This window comes from Abrus precatorius, unplaced genomic scaffold, assembly GCF_003935025.1.
Source record: "Abrus precatorius isolate BTA unplaced genomic scaffold, Abrus_2018 Scaffold9, whole genome shotgun sequence".
Taxonomy (NCBI): Eukaryota; Viridiplantae; Streptophyta; class Magnoliopsida; order Fabales; family Fabaceae; genus Abrus; species Abrus precatorius.
Window position 1 is genome coordinate 1331160 of NW_020874439.1, and position 18164 is coordinate 1349323.

Below are 18164 nucleotides of genomic sequence, written 5' to 3' on the forward strand. Positions count from 1 at the left end.
AGACTATTTTTTTTTGTTTTTTTAAGTTGTAACAAAACCATTGGTTCTTTTTTTTTTGTAACAGCCATTTTTTTATTTCTATATACACAATAAGTTCACAAAAATATAAATAAGTTCACAATTAAATAAAGTTTCAAATGCAAAAAGTCTATACACATAATAAATGGATCAACCTGATTAATCTCAAATATATATATATATATATATATATATATATATATATTTGTGTGTGCGCGCGCATGTGTGCGGGCAGCCCAAGCCCACATGGGCTAGCTAGGTTAAAGCCCTACCAAATATCAAGCTTATCTAGACCAGGCCAAAATGTCCTGAGGTAATGAGCCCAAGCTTACCATTTAACGGTTTTTTTTTTTTCAGGTCGGCTTATTTTGCTGGCTCTACTTTTAAACATACCTGAAAAGAATTAAAATGAGTATATGATATTTTCAAATTTAATTGATATAACAATGCAAAGAAGATACGATTATTGAATTGTTGGATTTGAAAAATATATTTGTATGTTGTTAAGAGGAAAAATTCAAGTAGGACAATAATGAATTAATTTCATTCAATCTCTTAATTTAGATATCAATTTTAATCTTTTAACTTTAAATTTCAACCAAAATTATTGAATTAGCTATTAAAAGTATGAAGAAAAAACTCAAACTAACTTTATAAATAGAGATGAAAGTCAATGTGTTTGAAAGAATAGAGATGAATTTCTTATGAATACCAAAAAAAAAAACTTATTTTTAAAATTCTTATAATTAGTATTTTTTTAATTACCTTAAAAAATTTCAAAAAACATTTTAAATATCTAATATTTTAATATTTTTCACCTACAAAATATTAACAAGTTAAAATATAAATACCATAATTTCTAAAGCATGTAATAATATATAATTTTATTAATTTATTTATAAATTATATAATACACTAATTTACTTGAGACATGTCCTGTAATTTTAATAAAATAAAATATTATTAAATATATAAAAAAACAGCACTTTTCGTGATTCACAAAACAATTTTCTTTATAAACAATTCTGTAATCTTTAAAATATCGGAACGAAATTCAGTAGGTTCCCCAAATGGCGATGTCGTCGAAAGGTTCAACAACTCAATACCCGAGTGCTGCGAGAATCGCTGATTCTCAGTGTTTTCCTCAATACACTGCTTCACTCAAATGTGAGATACTCTTATTGCTCTTCCTCTTTCATCCATTACTTTTTCTCTTTTAACTTTTTATATCAATTGAATGTCTAGGCTTTGCTCTCTGATATTCTCATTGAATTTTAACTAAAAGGCCAAGGAAGTTTGAACCTTTCTAGATACGTGGGTAGTTTTTCTTTTTCGTGCGTTAAAAAATATCATTTTTAATATTGGGAATTAGGTGCTCGAGTTAAGTGGAAGTCAAGAAGTTCTTTTTTTCGATGGGGAAATAAATTTATGGAATGAAGTTGACTATTTTATCTATTGAAACAAAAAATAATTTAAAGAAATGAAATGAACAAATGGATTAAACGAAGAAGGAAGGACTTAAAGCTTCTGAGTTTGAACATTTAGTCAACATTAGTAGATGAAATGGAAAATGAAATATCGTGGAAAATAAGCTTGACCTCTATCAACATACATTACGATCCTTAAACTAGTTGGTCTGTTTGATTTGATGGTCTTGTGCACGCTAGATGTTTCATTTTTAGTGTGATAAAATATTTAGTATGCTTAACATGACCTTGTATAGCTCTTGTCTTTTAAAAGTTTATTGGTTTGTTCCTTTACAATATTATATGAGATCAACGCATCTGGGTCTTTAAAATGTATTAGGTTGTCTTATTAAGCTTTCATACTATATATTTGATTGATTGAATCCTTTTGGTTTATGGTTGAATAATACATAAATGTGAAGATAATGTTGTACAAGGGCAACCGTTGTTGAAATGCTTATGGTGCCATAGTTATGTTGTTAATTTAAATGTTGCACTTTTTCTTTTTGGTATCATGACTAATGTTGAGTATAAATGATTGAAAATTCTATGCCCTTGCTTGGGATGTAAGACATGGCCCTGTAAGTAATGTTTGACTGCATGCTATTCTGCCAATTATCAGTGTATCTTACGTTGTTTGATAAACATTTCCAGGTTTAGAGGAATTTAATTCTGATAAGAGTAAATGTCAACAACATTTTGATGTTTACAAGGAGTGCAAGAAAAAGGAGGTACTGGAAATTTCAACGGTTTTGTTTTTTCATTCCTTTTTTTGTTTTACATTGCATATTTTGAAAGTGATGGCGTGGATCTAGGAGGATTAAGTGTTTTATGCAAGTCATGTTGCTCTACCTGAAATTTTGATACTGATATTCAAAAGGAAAAGGTTGTTATACTGTTCAGTTTTATGTCTGTATAGAATTATTCAGTTTGTAAGCGTAACTGCTCATTCCTTACTTCATGTTCTCCTCTTCTACTTGAGAATGTTTATCGGGATACAATAAATATTTAAAGGTTACCTAATCCCTAGGAAGGTGGGAAAGATTAAATAGTTTTCATTGTAACCTTAGATTTTGAGAAGCCTGGCTGAGCTCTCGGCAAGGCTCAACCCCTATATCAAATTGGCAATGTCGCTCAGGCTAATCAAATTAATAATTCATTTTCTATATAAAATAAAACTACAGGAGGTTTTGAAAACATTAACTTATGTGAGATATTGATTATAAAAGCACATTTTATAACAAATCTTTTGTTATTCAAATCAAAATATGAATCTCTAATTTCACTTTCATCTAGCTGTGAAAAATTTTATTCCAAGATTTTTGTTAACTGTTGGGTTGAGTTATTGCTTTTACCAATTTCTTGTTTAATTTGATTGTTCAAATCAGTTATATCATGGAAAAATAAATTGGACCTGATTTTCTATGATTAAGCTTTGGTGGGTATTAGATGGTGACATGGTGTGTTGGGGAACTTGTTTGGAAATAATGCATTGGTGGTTAAATATGTTTACTTTAGAATGTACTTTTCTATGGTACTAGGTAATCTGTAGTAAGTGAGATTAGCCAAGACTAGGCAGGGAATTTATCTCTTGTGGTTATGCATCTTTTGAACCACTTGCCTCCTAGGGTTTAAAAATTTGGATAATGGTTCTAGATGTTGATCTGTTTTGCATCTGCAACTTCACTGAACGAATGATGCAGTCAGCACAGGTGTAAAAGCCCTCTATTGATTGAGCAACTTTCCATATCCATTGCAAGTTTTTGTTCTGTTTGTCAACCGGTGCTTGCATTTGATAGATAGATTTATAAAACAATTTTTATGTTTGGTGCATTTTGAAGATAAAATAGAATAGGACTTTGGTTAGAAAAGTGACACATTTTATGTTCCACTAAAAAGATGGAATCCAAAGAGAGCAAAGCAAAGAAAAGCTGAGAGTAAAGCATGAACGAAAACTTTTTAGGAGTTCTACCTAGATCTTAGGACCAAGGTAGTTAAAATCAGGATTTTACTTAAAATCGTTAAGAGAAGTAAAAATCGTAAAATCGTAAATCGAATCGTAAGATTTTACAAAAATTATATATACATGAATATAAGTTCATATTCTGCATATAAAATAGCTGAAATTAAAAAAAATATATTAAATCACTAAAAGTACTTCAATAATTCATATTTCATAAAAAAACTATTAAGCATAATCCACGAAAAAACAAGAGGAAGATGAGAAAAAAATAGCTAATGAGTAGGTTGGGGCAGAGAGAACCAGAGAAATCGCCAAGAAGAAGAAGAGGACTTAGCTAACAGTGCACTTAAGGTTCAATGAAGAAGATAAGAATGCAGGACTCCTTCGCGCCTAATTGAAAAGCTGTGTCGGGCTCAGGATTTCATTCGCGCCTAATTAAAAGGCTGGGTGGGCTCAAATTATATACAATTTGGGCCGATTTGACGATCCGACCCCTGTTTGGCTGAAATCGGGAGTAAATCGGGATTTCACCGATTTCCCGATCTGAATTGCGATTTCACACCGATTTCAGTCAGCTCCGATTTTTGTTGCACTCTAAATCGATTGGCTGGGATAAATCGTAAAATCCTACGATTTTACGATTCGCATCCTGATTTTAACTACCATGCTTAGGACAAAGATTAGCAAAAGAAAGATATAAAGCTTGTCAAAAATAGAGAAAGAAAATCCAAAGATTTGGATCAAGGATGAAGGGGGGAATTTTTTTTATTACCAGTGAAGAAACTTTTTCTAATGATGAGAAGGAGCAAATGATAATATAGAAGGATTAAAAAATCTCTAGTTGATGAACAAAATTTGACATACTACTATAGAATTTGAGTTGGAGAAGTAAAAAATAGAATTTAAGAGGTTGAATAATGGTAAAATTGTTGGCTCTAATAATATTTCTATTGAGGTTTGGAAATATATAAAAGAAGAAGAAATTTGTTGGCTTACTAAATTCTTCAATGAAATTTTGAGATATAAGAATATGCCTGATGAATGGAAGAAAGAACTTTAGTCCCTATAGATATGAATAAGGGCAATGTTTATAATTATGCAAATTAAAAAGGAATAAAATTGATGAGTTACATTATGAAATTATGTGAAAAGGTGATTTAGGTAGATTAAGATGAGAAACTAATATTGCAGGGAATCAATTTTGTTTTATATTGAGAAATTTACAATAGAAGTTATATTTCATTTAAGAAAGTTGATGGAAAAGTATTGATTCAAAGAAAATACTTATATATAATTTTTATTTACTTGAAAAAAAAAATGATCGTCTATAAAGAAAAATGTTGTGAAAGACTTTAGGACAAAAAAAAAAAAAGAATTCATCTGACATATATTTGGGCTATACAAAGCATGTAAATTGAGGTAACAAAAAGCGTGAAAACTTTTAGAGCCGTATTTAATGGTTTCCTTATAGGGATAGATTTATACCAAGACTTAATTTGGAGTCTACTTGTTTAATAGTCTTAAATGTGTTTATCAGTGACACACAAAAATTTATCCTTAAATGTATACTTTTTGCGAATGACATAGTCTTGATTGAAGAATTAAAATAATAGATTAACTTTAAATTTAACTTTGGAGACAAACTTTGAAATTTCAGAATTTTTTCTTATGTAAGAGTGAAACACAGTTTATGCTATGCAATTTTAGTAAAAAACAAGATAATGATTATATGTTGGAACTTAAAATGGGAGATGACATAACACTACAAGCTTTCAAGTTTAAGTATTTTAGAATGATTTTACAGAATAATAGAAAAATTAGTGAAAACGTTTTTTAGAATACAAGTTAGGTGGTTATAGTGAACGAAAAACATTGCAAGTTATTTGTGATCGTGTAGTGTTTATCTAGTTGCAAATAAAGTTTTAATTGTACCACTATATGACCAATTGTTTCATATAGTAGTGAATATTAGGTTTTAAAGGAACAACGTAAGAAAAGTGAGTTGTAGAAAAGAGAATGTTGAGATGGATAAGTGATCATACGAGAAAAGATAAAATAAGAAGTAATCGTACGCGAGAGAATATTAGAGTAATACTTATTTAAGAAAAGATGACAGATAATTTATTTAGGTAATTTGGATGCATGTAAAGGTCACTAGAGATACTAATGAGAAGAATGAATGACATGTTTTTCAGTCTAATGAAAAAGGATAGGGAGAGACCTAGAAAAACTTTGGAGAAAATTATTGAAAGAGATCTTATGGTAAATAATGTTTTATAGAATTTAATTTTTGATTGAGCTTAATGATGATGTTTGATCTATATAGCCGATCTCAAATAATGGGATAAGGATTAGTTGTTATATTCTAAAAGAGAACAAAACAAAACAGTTAGTCCCATCCATTCTAATCATGTGCCAAATGCTACCTAAGTTTTCTTGTTTGTTATGGGAACTCTCTCATTTGTATTCAGGTGTACACTCTACCCATTATACACTCTACTCACTAGGGCACCAAGTTTTCTCTCCATCTCTTAAGCTTGTAATCAAAATTAATGATTTTCACTCACTTGTCCGTTGAAGTTATTGTGTTGTAGACACTCCAACTAGTGTAACATTGTTTTTATAATTGCCTGGCCAAGCTTTGTAACAAACATTTGAGAATAGTATTTTGATTAACATCTTCGGCAAAATGCCTCTAGTAGGAGTTCTACATCATTTGAATGAGATAATGCCATTAATTCAGACCAGAAGAGATATCTTGGCTCTTTGGTGGTGATTTTCATTATCTGCTTTCCTTCCTTTTTTGTTTGTTGTTCCTTTTTGTTTCTATTCAAATTGCCTCAGGATTCCCCAAACACTTAAAATGTGTTGGAGCTTGACCTGATCTTCCAACCTTTGGAGACTGTTACATTGATGCAAGTTTGATGTTATGCAAGGGTTGAGTGATGCTAGCAACACTCTCTCTAACACACTCTTTGATCCTATACTATTGGCTAAAATTTATTGAAAACTACAAAAATCTTGTGGGTTTCACTTTTTCTCACTCCTAAATTAATGTTTCTGCCTTATGCTTTTTAGTTTTCAATAAATTTTAGTTAAGAGTGAAGAGTATGTTAGAGAGAGTGTGTTAGCGACTGTAATGCTAGCATTCCTCTTTAAGTGTTTGAATCTTGTACCAGTTTCTTTTCATCTTGAAGGCATGTTCAGTTTTCATTACCAATATTCTTACTGCTGATTTCAGATAAATCTTATTACACTTGATGCTATTAGGTGACTAGAAATTTGTAAATTTGATTGATTTTCGCCCTTGAGCCTTAAAAAATTTAAGTTCAGGCTAATTGCAAAAGCCAGCTTAGAGGACAGATTGCTGCTATGAGCACTTCTAACTGTTAGATCATTGTCACTTGTAAGCTCGAGCTGGTCAATTTTGGCTTGGAAACAAAATCTAAGGCACCTCTGTAGTATAGCTGGATTGTGTCTGATGTATTATGTCCCGGATTAGTTTGTATCAATTTTTTAATTGCAATTTTTGGATGAGACCTATGTAGCTACAGTTTAACTCTTTTTTTTCTAATTAATTTAAGAAATTACATATTGGCATTTTGTCTTATTTATCTTCTTTCAGTGAGGCGTTGTTCTCTTCCTTGTGCATCATGCGCTGTTGCATTTGTTATGATATATATATATATATATATATATGCTGGGGAACTCAGATCAATTGTTTTTAAAATTATTGTAATATCATTGCTTGATAATGGTGCATTGCATGAAAATTGGACTGTTAAACATGGTTTAAAAAGTTCTGCGACTATGTCTTTCCATCTTATATATAGTATAAACATACACACGCTATTTTTCTCTGGAAGCATTCTGTATTTAAACCAGGCTGGTTGAATAATTCCTTCTGCTTGTGTTATCAGAGAGAAGCACGGTTGGAACGTAATAAAAATCGGTCCTTCTTCTCTTGAAATCTTAGCTGGGTTTTGCTGATTATATCATAGGAGACACAGTAAATAGTTCATCAGGATCACTGAGGTTATGAAGTTTACTGAAGCTATGACAAGGTGTTGCAATAAATGTGTGCAATGATATTGTACAGTGTTCCTTCTTGTCTCAATTATTAGCTTAGGTTTCAATAAATGAATTGTTTAGTGAATTATGTTGTTCAAGTGAAACCTTGTTCACCCTTGGATACTAAAATTACTCTGATAAATATATATAAATTTCCGTTTTCTTTGTTTTTACTGATCTGATAATATATGTTTTCCCTGAAGAGTAGTGCAGTTGTTCCACATGGTCACTAGAGCAAATTGCTTCTTAGAGTTTGTTAACTTGTACATTCAGTAAGAACATTTGATCAAATTACTTAGCAATGGGTGGATGGCACTGGCCTAAAATTCGGCAGATATCGTTGCAGCTATCAATCACACCCACACAAAGACGCTAAAAATCTGCAAAATATAATATATCTTTAACTATCACTTATTAAAATATTAAAAGTACTTGGTGAGATTTATTTTTAATGAATTTTAATCAGTAATAAAAAATGTGTTTGAAATTATATTGCTAGTATTTCTCAATAAAAGATTAACTAATATATAAAGAATAATAAATTAAAAGCATGCAAAATTCACCATAAAACTATCACAATTCATAATTCAGGGATAATTTACTACAAAGTATTATGTTCAATATAAAGATTATACTTGTAGTTTAACCAATAAAATATTTAGTTCAAAGACAAAACATTCGAAATGACTAGCTTAGAGTAAATTAGATTAATTTTTTGCGCTATTCTTGGATATATATAAAAAAATTATTTATAATAATAAATAATGAAAAAATTATAAAAATATAGTTTTATTTCAACTAATTTTTAAAAATATATCTAATTATAAATTATATATCTAGTTAAAATTTATTGATGACATAAAATATTTCTTATATTGTTATCTGGTCGCATAATATCATATTAGTGAATGCTTGATTTTGATAATAAAAATATTAAAAAAATGGACACGATAGAAGTTAAACTTAAAGTCAAAGTTGAGATTAAATTTAGTAAATTGAAGATTAGAGTATATATATATATATATATATATTGAGAGAGAGAGAGAGAGAGAGAGAGAGATGTTGTAAGAATTATGAAAAACACTGCATTGTATGAGATTATCTCAAAAAAAATTTATGTACGCATATTGTATTTTTTGCTAATTTATCAGTTCAACTGAAAAATTATTTCGTAGATAAAAATCGCCGAATATTCAATACTTTAATTTGCTGAATTTAAAACAAAGGAAATAATTTATAGCCAGTGTGAGTGATTCGCCATTCGAGTGTGTTTTTTTCTATTAGTTACACTTTGGATTTTGTAGTTTGAATTATATGTAAATTGTTTTTAATTTTTTAAAATAAATTAAGTCTCTTTATTTTTAAAATGAAATAATTTTTTTTCTCTTCATTCAATTTTTTTTTACTTAAAATTATAGAAATTTAGGAAGGGTATAATAAATTTGAACATTAAAAAAATTAAATTTGAAAAATAAAAATTAATTAAAAAATACTTTTCATAAAATCAAAATATTTCACTTACACTTTGCTTAGAAGTTAATTTTTGGAAAAGAAAAAAGATAAACAATTAGATTTATGATCTTTGTTTAACAGTTTTTAAATATAAAAATAATAATTTTTCTAAATTAATTTTTTAAAATATTATTATTAAATAAATCTTTTCTTTTCTTTTCTAAGAAGTAACATTAAACGAAGACCCGGCCCGACCCGATACGAGTAGCGGGCTCAAACGGGTCGGGCTTAATTAACCCAAGATAAAAATGAGCTTATATTTTTACTGCCCAAGTCTTACTCTATGCGGGCTACGAGTTTCTGAGGACTGGCCCGACAACTCAAATAATTTTTTTTTCTTATTTTTGTAACATGTCATTTTTTTTACTATTTTTATAACAACAAATCATTATTTTTATTGCTATTTTTAGTGTTTGTAACATACTATGTTAAGCTATTTTTGCAAGAACTTAATAGACCACTCGTTTTTTATGTCTAATTTTTGTATTATACTATTTATTTTATTTTATTTTATGTTGTAAAAGGCCATTAATTTCTTTTTTTTTATTATTTTTGTAGCGGTGTAAAAGTATATAATTTAGACTTGTAATTTTAGAGTTTTAAAACTAAAATATATTCTCTTTCAAACTCTTTAAAACTCAGAATTTAATCTTAATATATATATATATATATATATATATATATATATATATATATATATATATATACGGGCTGCTAGAACCCACATGGTTCAACTCAGTTAAAGCCCTATCGAGTAGTGGACTTATTTAGATCGGGCCAAAATAGCCTAAGATAATTTCGAATCTTATTTTCTAAAGTTTAAATTTACCCATTTAACAAGTTTTTTTTTGGCCAAATCCATCGGACGAGCCCATTTTAAGCTCATGTATCTCGGGAGTGATGTTAGGCCAAGAAGACAAGAGCATTGATTATTCGGGTGGTACCCGACCCAGTTGGATCCGAAGTTGATAAATTGGCGTGGGAAGCAGAAGAGGAAGCATAAGTAAAAGAAGGAAACTATGGAGCACAGAGATTTGAGCCTGCTGGACGAAGCGTTAGGCCTTCACAACAACAAGGCAAAGCCATGGCCTCTGAGTGGTCGATTCGTGCTCGTGGAAGATTGTGTTGACACAAGCGCTGCATTCGTTCTTCACCACATCCTCAAGCGCTCCTTCTCTTCTCACCCTTCTTCTTCCGTGCTCTTCCTCTCCTTCTCTCACCCTTTTCCTCACTATGATCGCATCCTCAGAAAACTAGTATTCCTCCCTTCTCTCTATTTTCATTTTTTTCTTTTAATTTTAAATGATCATTGCTAATACCTTTTTTCTTTGCTGTTTGTGTATTGGGGAACTGTGTTTCTTGTGTTTTGAACAAAATATTTCATTTATGTTATTTTTGTTATCTGTTGTGTGGTTCAATTGTTGTATTATGCTGTTATTTATGATCAAGTGTTTAGTTGGTAGTGTCTAAGCTATTATTTTTCTGAAATAAGTTAAACCGAACAGGTTCTAAATATTTGTCTTTGATTCTATTAAATAATGTTGTTCTTGATGACAGGAGTGCACTGTGATAGTGTCCCTCTGTCTATCCCATATGGTCTAGTTTTTTATTCCTCCCTGATAGTTTTTATCCATTTCATGCTAGTCATTTCTTTGTCAGATTGTTATGAATTCGGTTAATTTGACAATCTGGATGGGTACCTATGATAGGGTTGCAACTTAGCTGCTCAAAGAGATAATGGCAGATTCATTTTCCTTGACATGCTTCTGTTGCATTGTCCAGGTGAGAAAATCAGGTATTGATGTTTGGTTCTTTTTATTCCCTTGGTGCTTTGATCACCATTTGTTTGACAAAATTAAATGATGTAAGAATGGATTCATTGTGATAGTTCGTGTTTATTTGATTGTTACCGGTGTTTAGAACTTAAGAGCAGGAACTATATGTGCTGAATGTATTTTAATAAATGAGATGAATCAAGCATAATAGTTCTCCAGAAAAGCCATTGGTTCTTGGTGGGCTTTGACCTGATTGAGTAGAGGGTCAAAGGTAGGGTATGTGTCTCTTCTTAAAACATTGTCCAGCTATTTTTCAACTACACGCAACTGCAAATTGTTTGCTTCCAAGTTTATGCTCTCTAAATTGCATATCTGCAAGTTCCTTCTAAAACAAATGCAAAAGCCCTGGTCAACAAAAATACCAGAATGTTTAATTAAACATTGATTGCATCAGGATAGTGTATTTACACAATTGTTTTTGAGTCCTTGCCAGTCTCATTTTGTTTGTGTGTAGGTTATATGTTCTCTCTTTAAGTACTTACCCTTCTTTTCTCTGTTTTAATTTTATTGCATGTTATCATGGAAGTGTATTTGTGTCGAAGGAAACATATATATGATTCTCTTTTTTATTGGATCAGTAAAAGCCACCTGATTAGTTTAGTTAGGATCTCTTACCTTGAAAATCTCAGCCTTTTCAAAGATAAAACCTATCACAAAGAAGTTTTTGATCCAAAGAAATATATCATGCATATGCTACTCCTTGACTCATGCAAGGCTTAATGGACACATTTAGGGGTTATACCAAGTTTCTTAGAAATTAATTATCCTATTTTAAAACTTAAAATTCTAGTATTGCTGTATTTGATAAGTATTACAAACTATTTTGTTACCATTATTCTCTTGTAAATTATGCATTACATGCTTCTCCCAAAACTTAATGCTTACATTTTTCTTAGAGTAAAATTATACCTTATACGGTTGTAATATTTATATATCTACTGTTTCCAAGCAATATATTATTTTGTATAAACATATACTTACCTTTATGAAAATTTATAGGTTTCTACACTACTTTGACCTTAGCAAAATTTTTATGAAGTAAAGCAAATATTATTCCCATGCAAATAAGTTTTTAAAGCACATTTTCCATCAAGTACCCAACACTTTATTATAAAATTTCACTACTTTAACCCATTAAATGAAAGTTGATGGATATTCTTCTACCTTTGGTAAAGTCTAGGTTCTCCACTTGAAATATTCATTTTCTTTGGAGGTTTCTTAAAATTTTGTGCCCCTTTTACCCCAAAAATCATTCTTTCTTCATAATATCATTATTTCCATTAACTACTATATTTTCTCCACATTTTCACGTTTGGATTGCACCATGCGCGCACACATCTTCAAAACAACCGTCCAACATCACAATGACTCTACTATGGGTGGTGACCCCTCTTGAAACATGCAAAACTCATTAAAACATTCAAAACATGTAAGATCCTAATTTTTCTCAACCAACAGCCATATACACTATAAGAGAAAGGGAGAAAACATCCATAAAATAGCTGCAAAATCACATATTCATATTCAACAACCACCTATAATGAGCCCCCAAGGTAGGACTTCATTTTGTGCAACGAAAGTCACCCAAACATAAGAACAAAACTCCCCCTTGTACCTTGTCCCAAGATGCATGAAAATGGAAGGGAAAAAGGAGAACTTGACAGATTGATGTTCCCTCAAAGTGGTGTCCAAGGTCCAGCTCCTAGAGTCCTCTTGGTGCTCCACTAAAAGTTCCTCAAGAAAAGTGTGGTTATGGAATTTCTCAAGTGTTTTCTCACCAAGACTTCCTCTAACCAAAAATGAGTTAGAGAAAGAAGAGAGATAGGGGAAGGAGATGAAGTGGAATGAACAAAGTAGTGCACTCAAGGCAAATGGGGATAACAATTTTGGGAGAGGAGAGAAAGTGTGGTTATGGAATTTCTCAAGTGTTCTCACCAAGACTGCCTCTAACCAAAAATGAGTTAGAGAAAGAAGAGAGATAGGGGAAGGAGATGAAGTGGAATGAACAAAGTAGTGCACTCAAGGCAAATGGGGATAGCGATTTTCGGAGAGGAGAGAAAGAATGGCTTCCAAGTGTATGATATGTCACTTAGGGGTGGGCAACACCCGAAGGCCTGCCTGAAACCAAGGTAACCAAAAGTCTAAAAACACTAATTGGGTGGGTTAAATTGGGTACGGGTTAAGTCGGGTTTTATTTTCAGACTAAATAGAGTTAATGTGGACGGGAACGGATTGTTACTTTTGTAACTGATTAAATCCATCCCGACCGAACAAAATCATTAATCCCTGAGACTTCCAAGACCCCACTTGTTTAATGCACGTCTTTATAGTATACTCCGCTCTAATTTACAAAACTGACAATATATTCCAGAAATTTAAGTTCCTCTTGAAAATACTTTTAGAAATTCATTTTTGATCTCTTGAAAATTTCTCGTCAGTTAAATAAATTAAATGGATGCTGACATACTTTCAGTCTGTTAGATTGTAGGAATTTACTCGGCACATATCAGGATCATTACAAAATAGTCTCAAATGAGGTCAAAATTGTATTAAACCAATTTTATTCAACCAATTCTAAAAAACAGAGGGTGTTACAATACTCCTCTCTCGTCTTTGAAATTTATTAACTTGAGTCAAATAGGTGCAGGTATGAATCCTTATCTTTGCTTCTAGCTCCCATGTGGTGTCTCCATCATGTGTTGTGCTCTAGATCACCTTAACCAACAGAATTCCCTTGCCTCACAGTTGCTTAATCCTACGATCACTAATCTAGACATGCATGGTTTCATAAGTTAAACTCTCTCTCAAGTGTACTTGATTTGGTTCGATGACATGTGAAGGATCATGAACATACTTTCGGAGTTGTGAAACATGAAAGACATTATGCAGATTAGATAGAAGTAAAGCTAAGGCTATTTGGTAAGCTGAGGCTCCTATTTTTTTAAGAACTTGGTAAAGTCCATTGAATTTAGGGCTAAGTTTTTGAGACTTCAAGACTCTGCCTACCCCGGTTGTAGGTGTAACATTCAGAAATACATGGTCTCTCTCTTAAAATTCAAGGGATTGCCTCTGTTTGTCAATATAACTCTTTTGTCTATTCTCCGCTGCCGTCCTTGCCATGATAGTTTGCAATCCCATGATCAAAACAATTTAGTGACAAGAAAACATCTACCACAAGATTAGGCCTGAGTAACAAGTCAGAGTCACACAGAATTTGGGTAGTTTAGGCCATACCCAAGGCTGGATGAATTGAACTGTTCTGATACCACCTAATGTGAAACCCCTTAATTCTCAATCTATAACCTAATAAATATATGATCATTTATATTAGGTTATAGATTGAGAATCAGGGGTCTCACAACAGGCCTAACTGGAAGATTCCAAACTGCTTTAGTGTGATTAACAAAATTGAGATATTTGATGTATATACTTGACTGTGTAATATCGATGTTATTGATGTCTAGATGAAGGAAAATCTGATCATGATGGGCTTGATTCTGTATTTGAGAAAATTGAAAGACTGATCACTGCATTACATCAAGACAAGAAATTCGTTTCTATCATGATAGATGATGTATCTATTCTTGAAGTTGCTGCTAATGGCTCTTCAAATGATGTTTTAGACTTCCTGCATTATTGCCATACACTAACATCAGAATCTGTAAGATAATACATCTTTCACTGTATTTGAAATCACTTTCTATGATTTTGTTTCTTATCTCTCTGTTCCTGTCTCAGGGTTGTGCATTTATTGCACTTGACCATAAGGATATTTATTTGAATGAAGAGAGGCCCACTGTTAACTTAGAGATGGAGTACCTTGCTGACATTTTGGTCAAGGCTGAACCTTTGGCCACTGGTTTGGCAAAAGAGGTGCATGGGCAGGTATAGTTGTATTATTCTAGATAATGAATTCAAATTGCATCTGTTTATGTGATTCTACATTGCTTTTAAGGTTGATGGAGTAAAGTAACTCTACTGAGAATAATCCCTTTGAGTTCTGTCCGAGATATATTGACACCCATATTGGTGTAACACCCATAAGGGAACCTGAAGTTGCTATCTTTCCATCATTAATAGTTCTGACTTATGAGCCACTCGGTTGACTGAAATATTACATTATTTCATTTTGTTGATTAAATAAACTCTGCCAGTGCTGCTTTTCTGTTGCCATGGAATACAGAATAGGAGATCTCTCCTTCTGAGGCAAGAGATTGTATTACACAACATGCTTGCCTTGTTGTGCTGACTTTAAAAAGTAAGAAAAGGTGTCAATTCACTGAAGACACTACTATTGGTTTTCCAAACATACAAGGTCTTATGTTTGGTCTTAGTAAGAAACTTGATCTAAGATTTGTCCTTTTTATCTAGTATTACTACATTTTATTTTTAAAAATAGAAAACTGTTTTTAGAAGGGAAATCAAACATGCTCGTTTTTCACTTTTCCTATATAAGTTGTCTGTCTTCTGCCTTTGTTCTTTTCTCTTCTTGGCACTTGAATGATACGGTCCACATGTAAGGAGCTGCAATGATTCCTCCTAATATTTCATAATAAAATATTCTGATTTCCTTCCCTATTTTCTCTCTTTCCTTATTTATGTAATTAGCATAATTGGGTATGATTGATACCCATAATTTTAGCATAGAATTAATTACCATAGCTGTATAAATGGGAACTATTATACACCATAAAATCAATGAGAAATATTTATTCAATAATCTGTCGGGTACCAAATTCCAACTATTATTAAATCCCAATTACCAAGGAAATTTGTCATCATTTTGTATGCTTTGCAGCCAGGCCTATGTCAAATTTATTCTATTTGTTTCATGGCCCAGGATGATCTCAAAACACAGCAGAGCGCAGTTGATCTGCAGACCTTTAAATGCAATGATTTTTGCTGCTTCTATATCATGTCTGATCCACAATTCAATTCTGCGGCATCCAATTTTAATCCCTCATTATTTATCTATCATCAATGGCATTTTAGTGCAATTATAAAGCTTTTTGATCCTTTCCAATAAAGATAAAAGGAGAAAAGAAGCCATTATTGTTTATCTTTTTACTGTTGAATTATGTTGTAGTAATGCCTACAACTGCTAATAGCTCATGCTTTTGTTTGCACTGATTCCATGGATTTCTCTTTTCTTTTCAAGATGATTTAGTAAAGCAACTGCTATCTGTAAGAATAGGATAAATCATATCACCTAAATTTCGGTTGATTATGTTTTGTTATTCATCTTATGCAGTTGATGGTGTTAGATAAGGAAACACAACATCAACATGGAATTTCAGCCATTAAGCTTCACAATTTTCACTTCAAGATCAAGGAAAATGGAATCGAATGCTTTTATCCTGGCACAAAAATCTAGTGCTGCTCTATAATGCTTGTACAAATCACCGTGTAATCTTGAAAGAGAATAAAACTTTATCTTATTTTTGTTTATTTTTCGTTTATTTGGTAGAAAGAAAGTCATTCTTAACTTTCAGTAGGGACCTTACTTATTTTAACATGAAAATTTCAAGGAAATTTTGAATTGTGTGAGATAATGGTTTTCGTTGTCATTAAACATAGATTGGTCATCAAGGAAAATGTGTGCATGCTCACTCATAAAGTTAGTCCTTAAGATGTGTCAAATATTTTAATTTTTTAACTTTGTGAAATTGACAATCAATTGTCTCATTAATATAAAATAACGATGAAAAATAATGGAAAAGGAATGAAATGAATGACCTTAAAAATTATAAGGGACTAACAATGAATTTTTAAAATTTTAATGACTAAAATATTTGGTTCATATACTTGAGGATTTACACACACATAGTTGATATTACGTTTAGTACTAAAATACTTCAACAAAGCATGAGTTGAATCAACGTTTTACTAAATCTTTTCAGCCTAGTGCAAACGTCACTCCTTTCAAAATGTGTTAATGAAAAATATGGAAAAAGGTCATTCTTGATGAGAGACGAGCATGTAAAAATATTCGAAGCATAATTTTACTTTCCCCATTCTTTTCTACCTTCATTTTTTTTCTCTCTTGCTCACCCTCTTTGAAGTTTCATTTTCTTCTTTACCATCTTCAATAGACCATCATAAAATCATTGTTGTCTTGGATCACACAACAATAGAACACTAGTTGGACTCTGATGTGCATGGCTATCACTAGATTGAATTACTAACATTGATGTGTTAGCCTGGAAGGTTCTCTCATGTGTTAGACTTAGTTGCTATCAATCCGACCAAAACAAGAAAATTGCTATCAAACACATTTTTTTCCTTTCTTAATTTAAAATAGTAAGATGATGCGGCTTTGAAAAGGGAGGAATTTTCTAAACATTTTCTAAACATTCATAGCCCCTAGTTCCAAAGTCATGGGTCTTTTTATGCTTCTTTGATCCATGGTGTTGCTGGGATCAATTACCAGTTCAACTAGTTGAATTGATAAGATCAAGGTTATCAAGCGGATAGTGGGTCATAGCGAAAATTTAAAAAATTATTATATAGGTAATAAAAAATTATAAAAAATTTAAAATATAATTAGTTTAACCCACAGTTTAAAACATAACTCAATACAAAATAAACAATTTTATATTTTTTGTTATTTTTTTTTTTATTATTCATCTTCTACTGCTCTGTTTTAGGTTCTGTCCCCCGTACAATGCAACAGTTTCAGTGAAAATGTCTACTTTTCTTTTCTATCTCGTAGTTTATAGGTTTTTTAAGAGTAAAAAAAGACTTTTCTCATTTTAAAAAAATTAGTCTTTTCTTTTTGTCTCTAAAATAACCATGTTTTAAGTTTGTTTTTAAAGGTAAAATAGTCTTATCGGAATGCATCACTAATCCATTTTCTTCTCCACTTCTATTTGATGCTCCCTTATCGAATATCCATTTGTCTCTATTTTTTTAGTGGGCATGTCCCTGTCTCTGGTTTGGGTGACTTCCTTCCCTCATCAGTTGCCAGAGATGGAGTAGTTGTCGCCGAAGCTGCAGAAACAATGGTCGCCAGAAAGGGGTTGAAGAAGAGCCAAAATCACAATAATAACAAAAAGTAGAAGATGGAAGGTGAACCACGAATGAAGAACACATATCGAACAAGAGAAAAATGAGAGACAGAGAGAGGCAACTGTTATTTTTTAGGGTTTGGCTCGTAGTTTCTTTCTTTGGACTAGGTTGAGTCACAACCTAACTCATTTTTTTTGCAATATATATATATATATATATATAATGGAGAGCATGAAAACAACCATTGATTCCCATTATAGCCGCACCATAATGGTTATTTGATAACACTGG

General features: G+C 31.5%; 2 protein-coding genes across 3 annotated transcripts; both read left to right on the forward strand.

Annotated features, from left to right (window-relative positions):
- The first annotated feature begins 1023 nt into the window (after positions 1–1023).
- LOC113851422 (cytochrome c oxidase-assembly factor COX23, mitochondrial) lies at positions 1024–7506 on the forward strand. Its single transcript, XM_027481887.1, has 3 exons — positions 1024–1185; positions 2139–2215; positions 7368–7506. The coding sequence occupies exons 1-3, from the start codon at positions 1089–1091 to the stop codon at positions 7413–7415; spliced, it is 222 nt and encodes a 73-aa protein (XP_027337688.1). The 5' UTR covers positions 1024–1088; the 3' UTR covers positions 7416–7506.
- Positions 7507–10029: 2523 nt separating this feature from the next.
- Positions 10030–16388, forward strand: LOC113850321 (elongator complex protein 6). 2 transcript variants are annotated; one of them, XM_027480816.1, is made up of 5 exons: positions 10030–10286; positions 10740–10812; positions 14330–14526; positions 14604–14750; positions 16117–16388. In XM_027480816.1, the coding sequence occupies exons 1-5, from the start codon at positions 10050–10052 to the stop codon at positions 16237–16239; spliced, it is 777 nt and encodes a 258-aa protein (XP_027336617.1). In that variant the 5' UTR covers positions 10030–10049; the 3' UTR covers positions 16240–16388. The 2 variants fall into 2 exon arrangements, with proteins under 2 accessions (XP_027336617.1, XP_027336618.1); XM_027480817.1 differs by having other exon boundaries at positions 10042–10286; positions 14336–14526; positions 16117–16358.
- The last annotated feature ends 1776 nt before the right edge of the window (positions 16389–18164 follow it).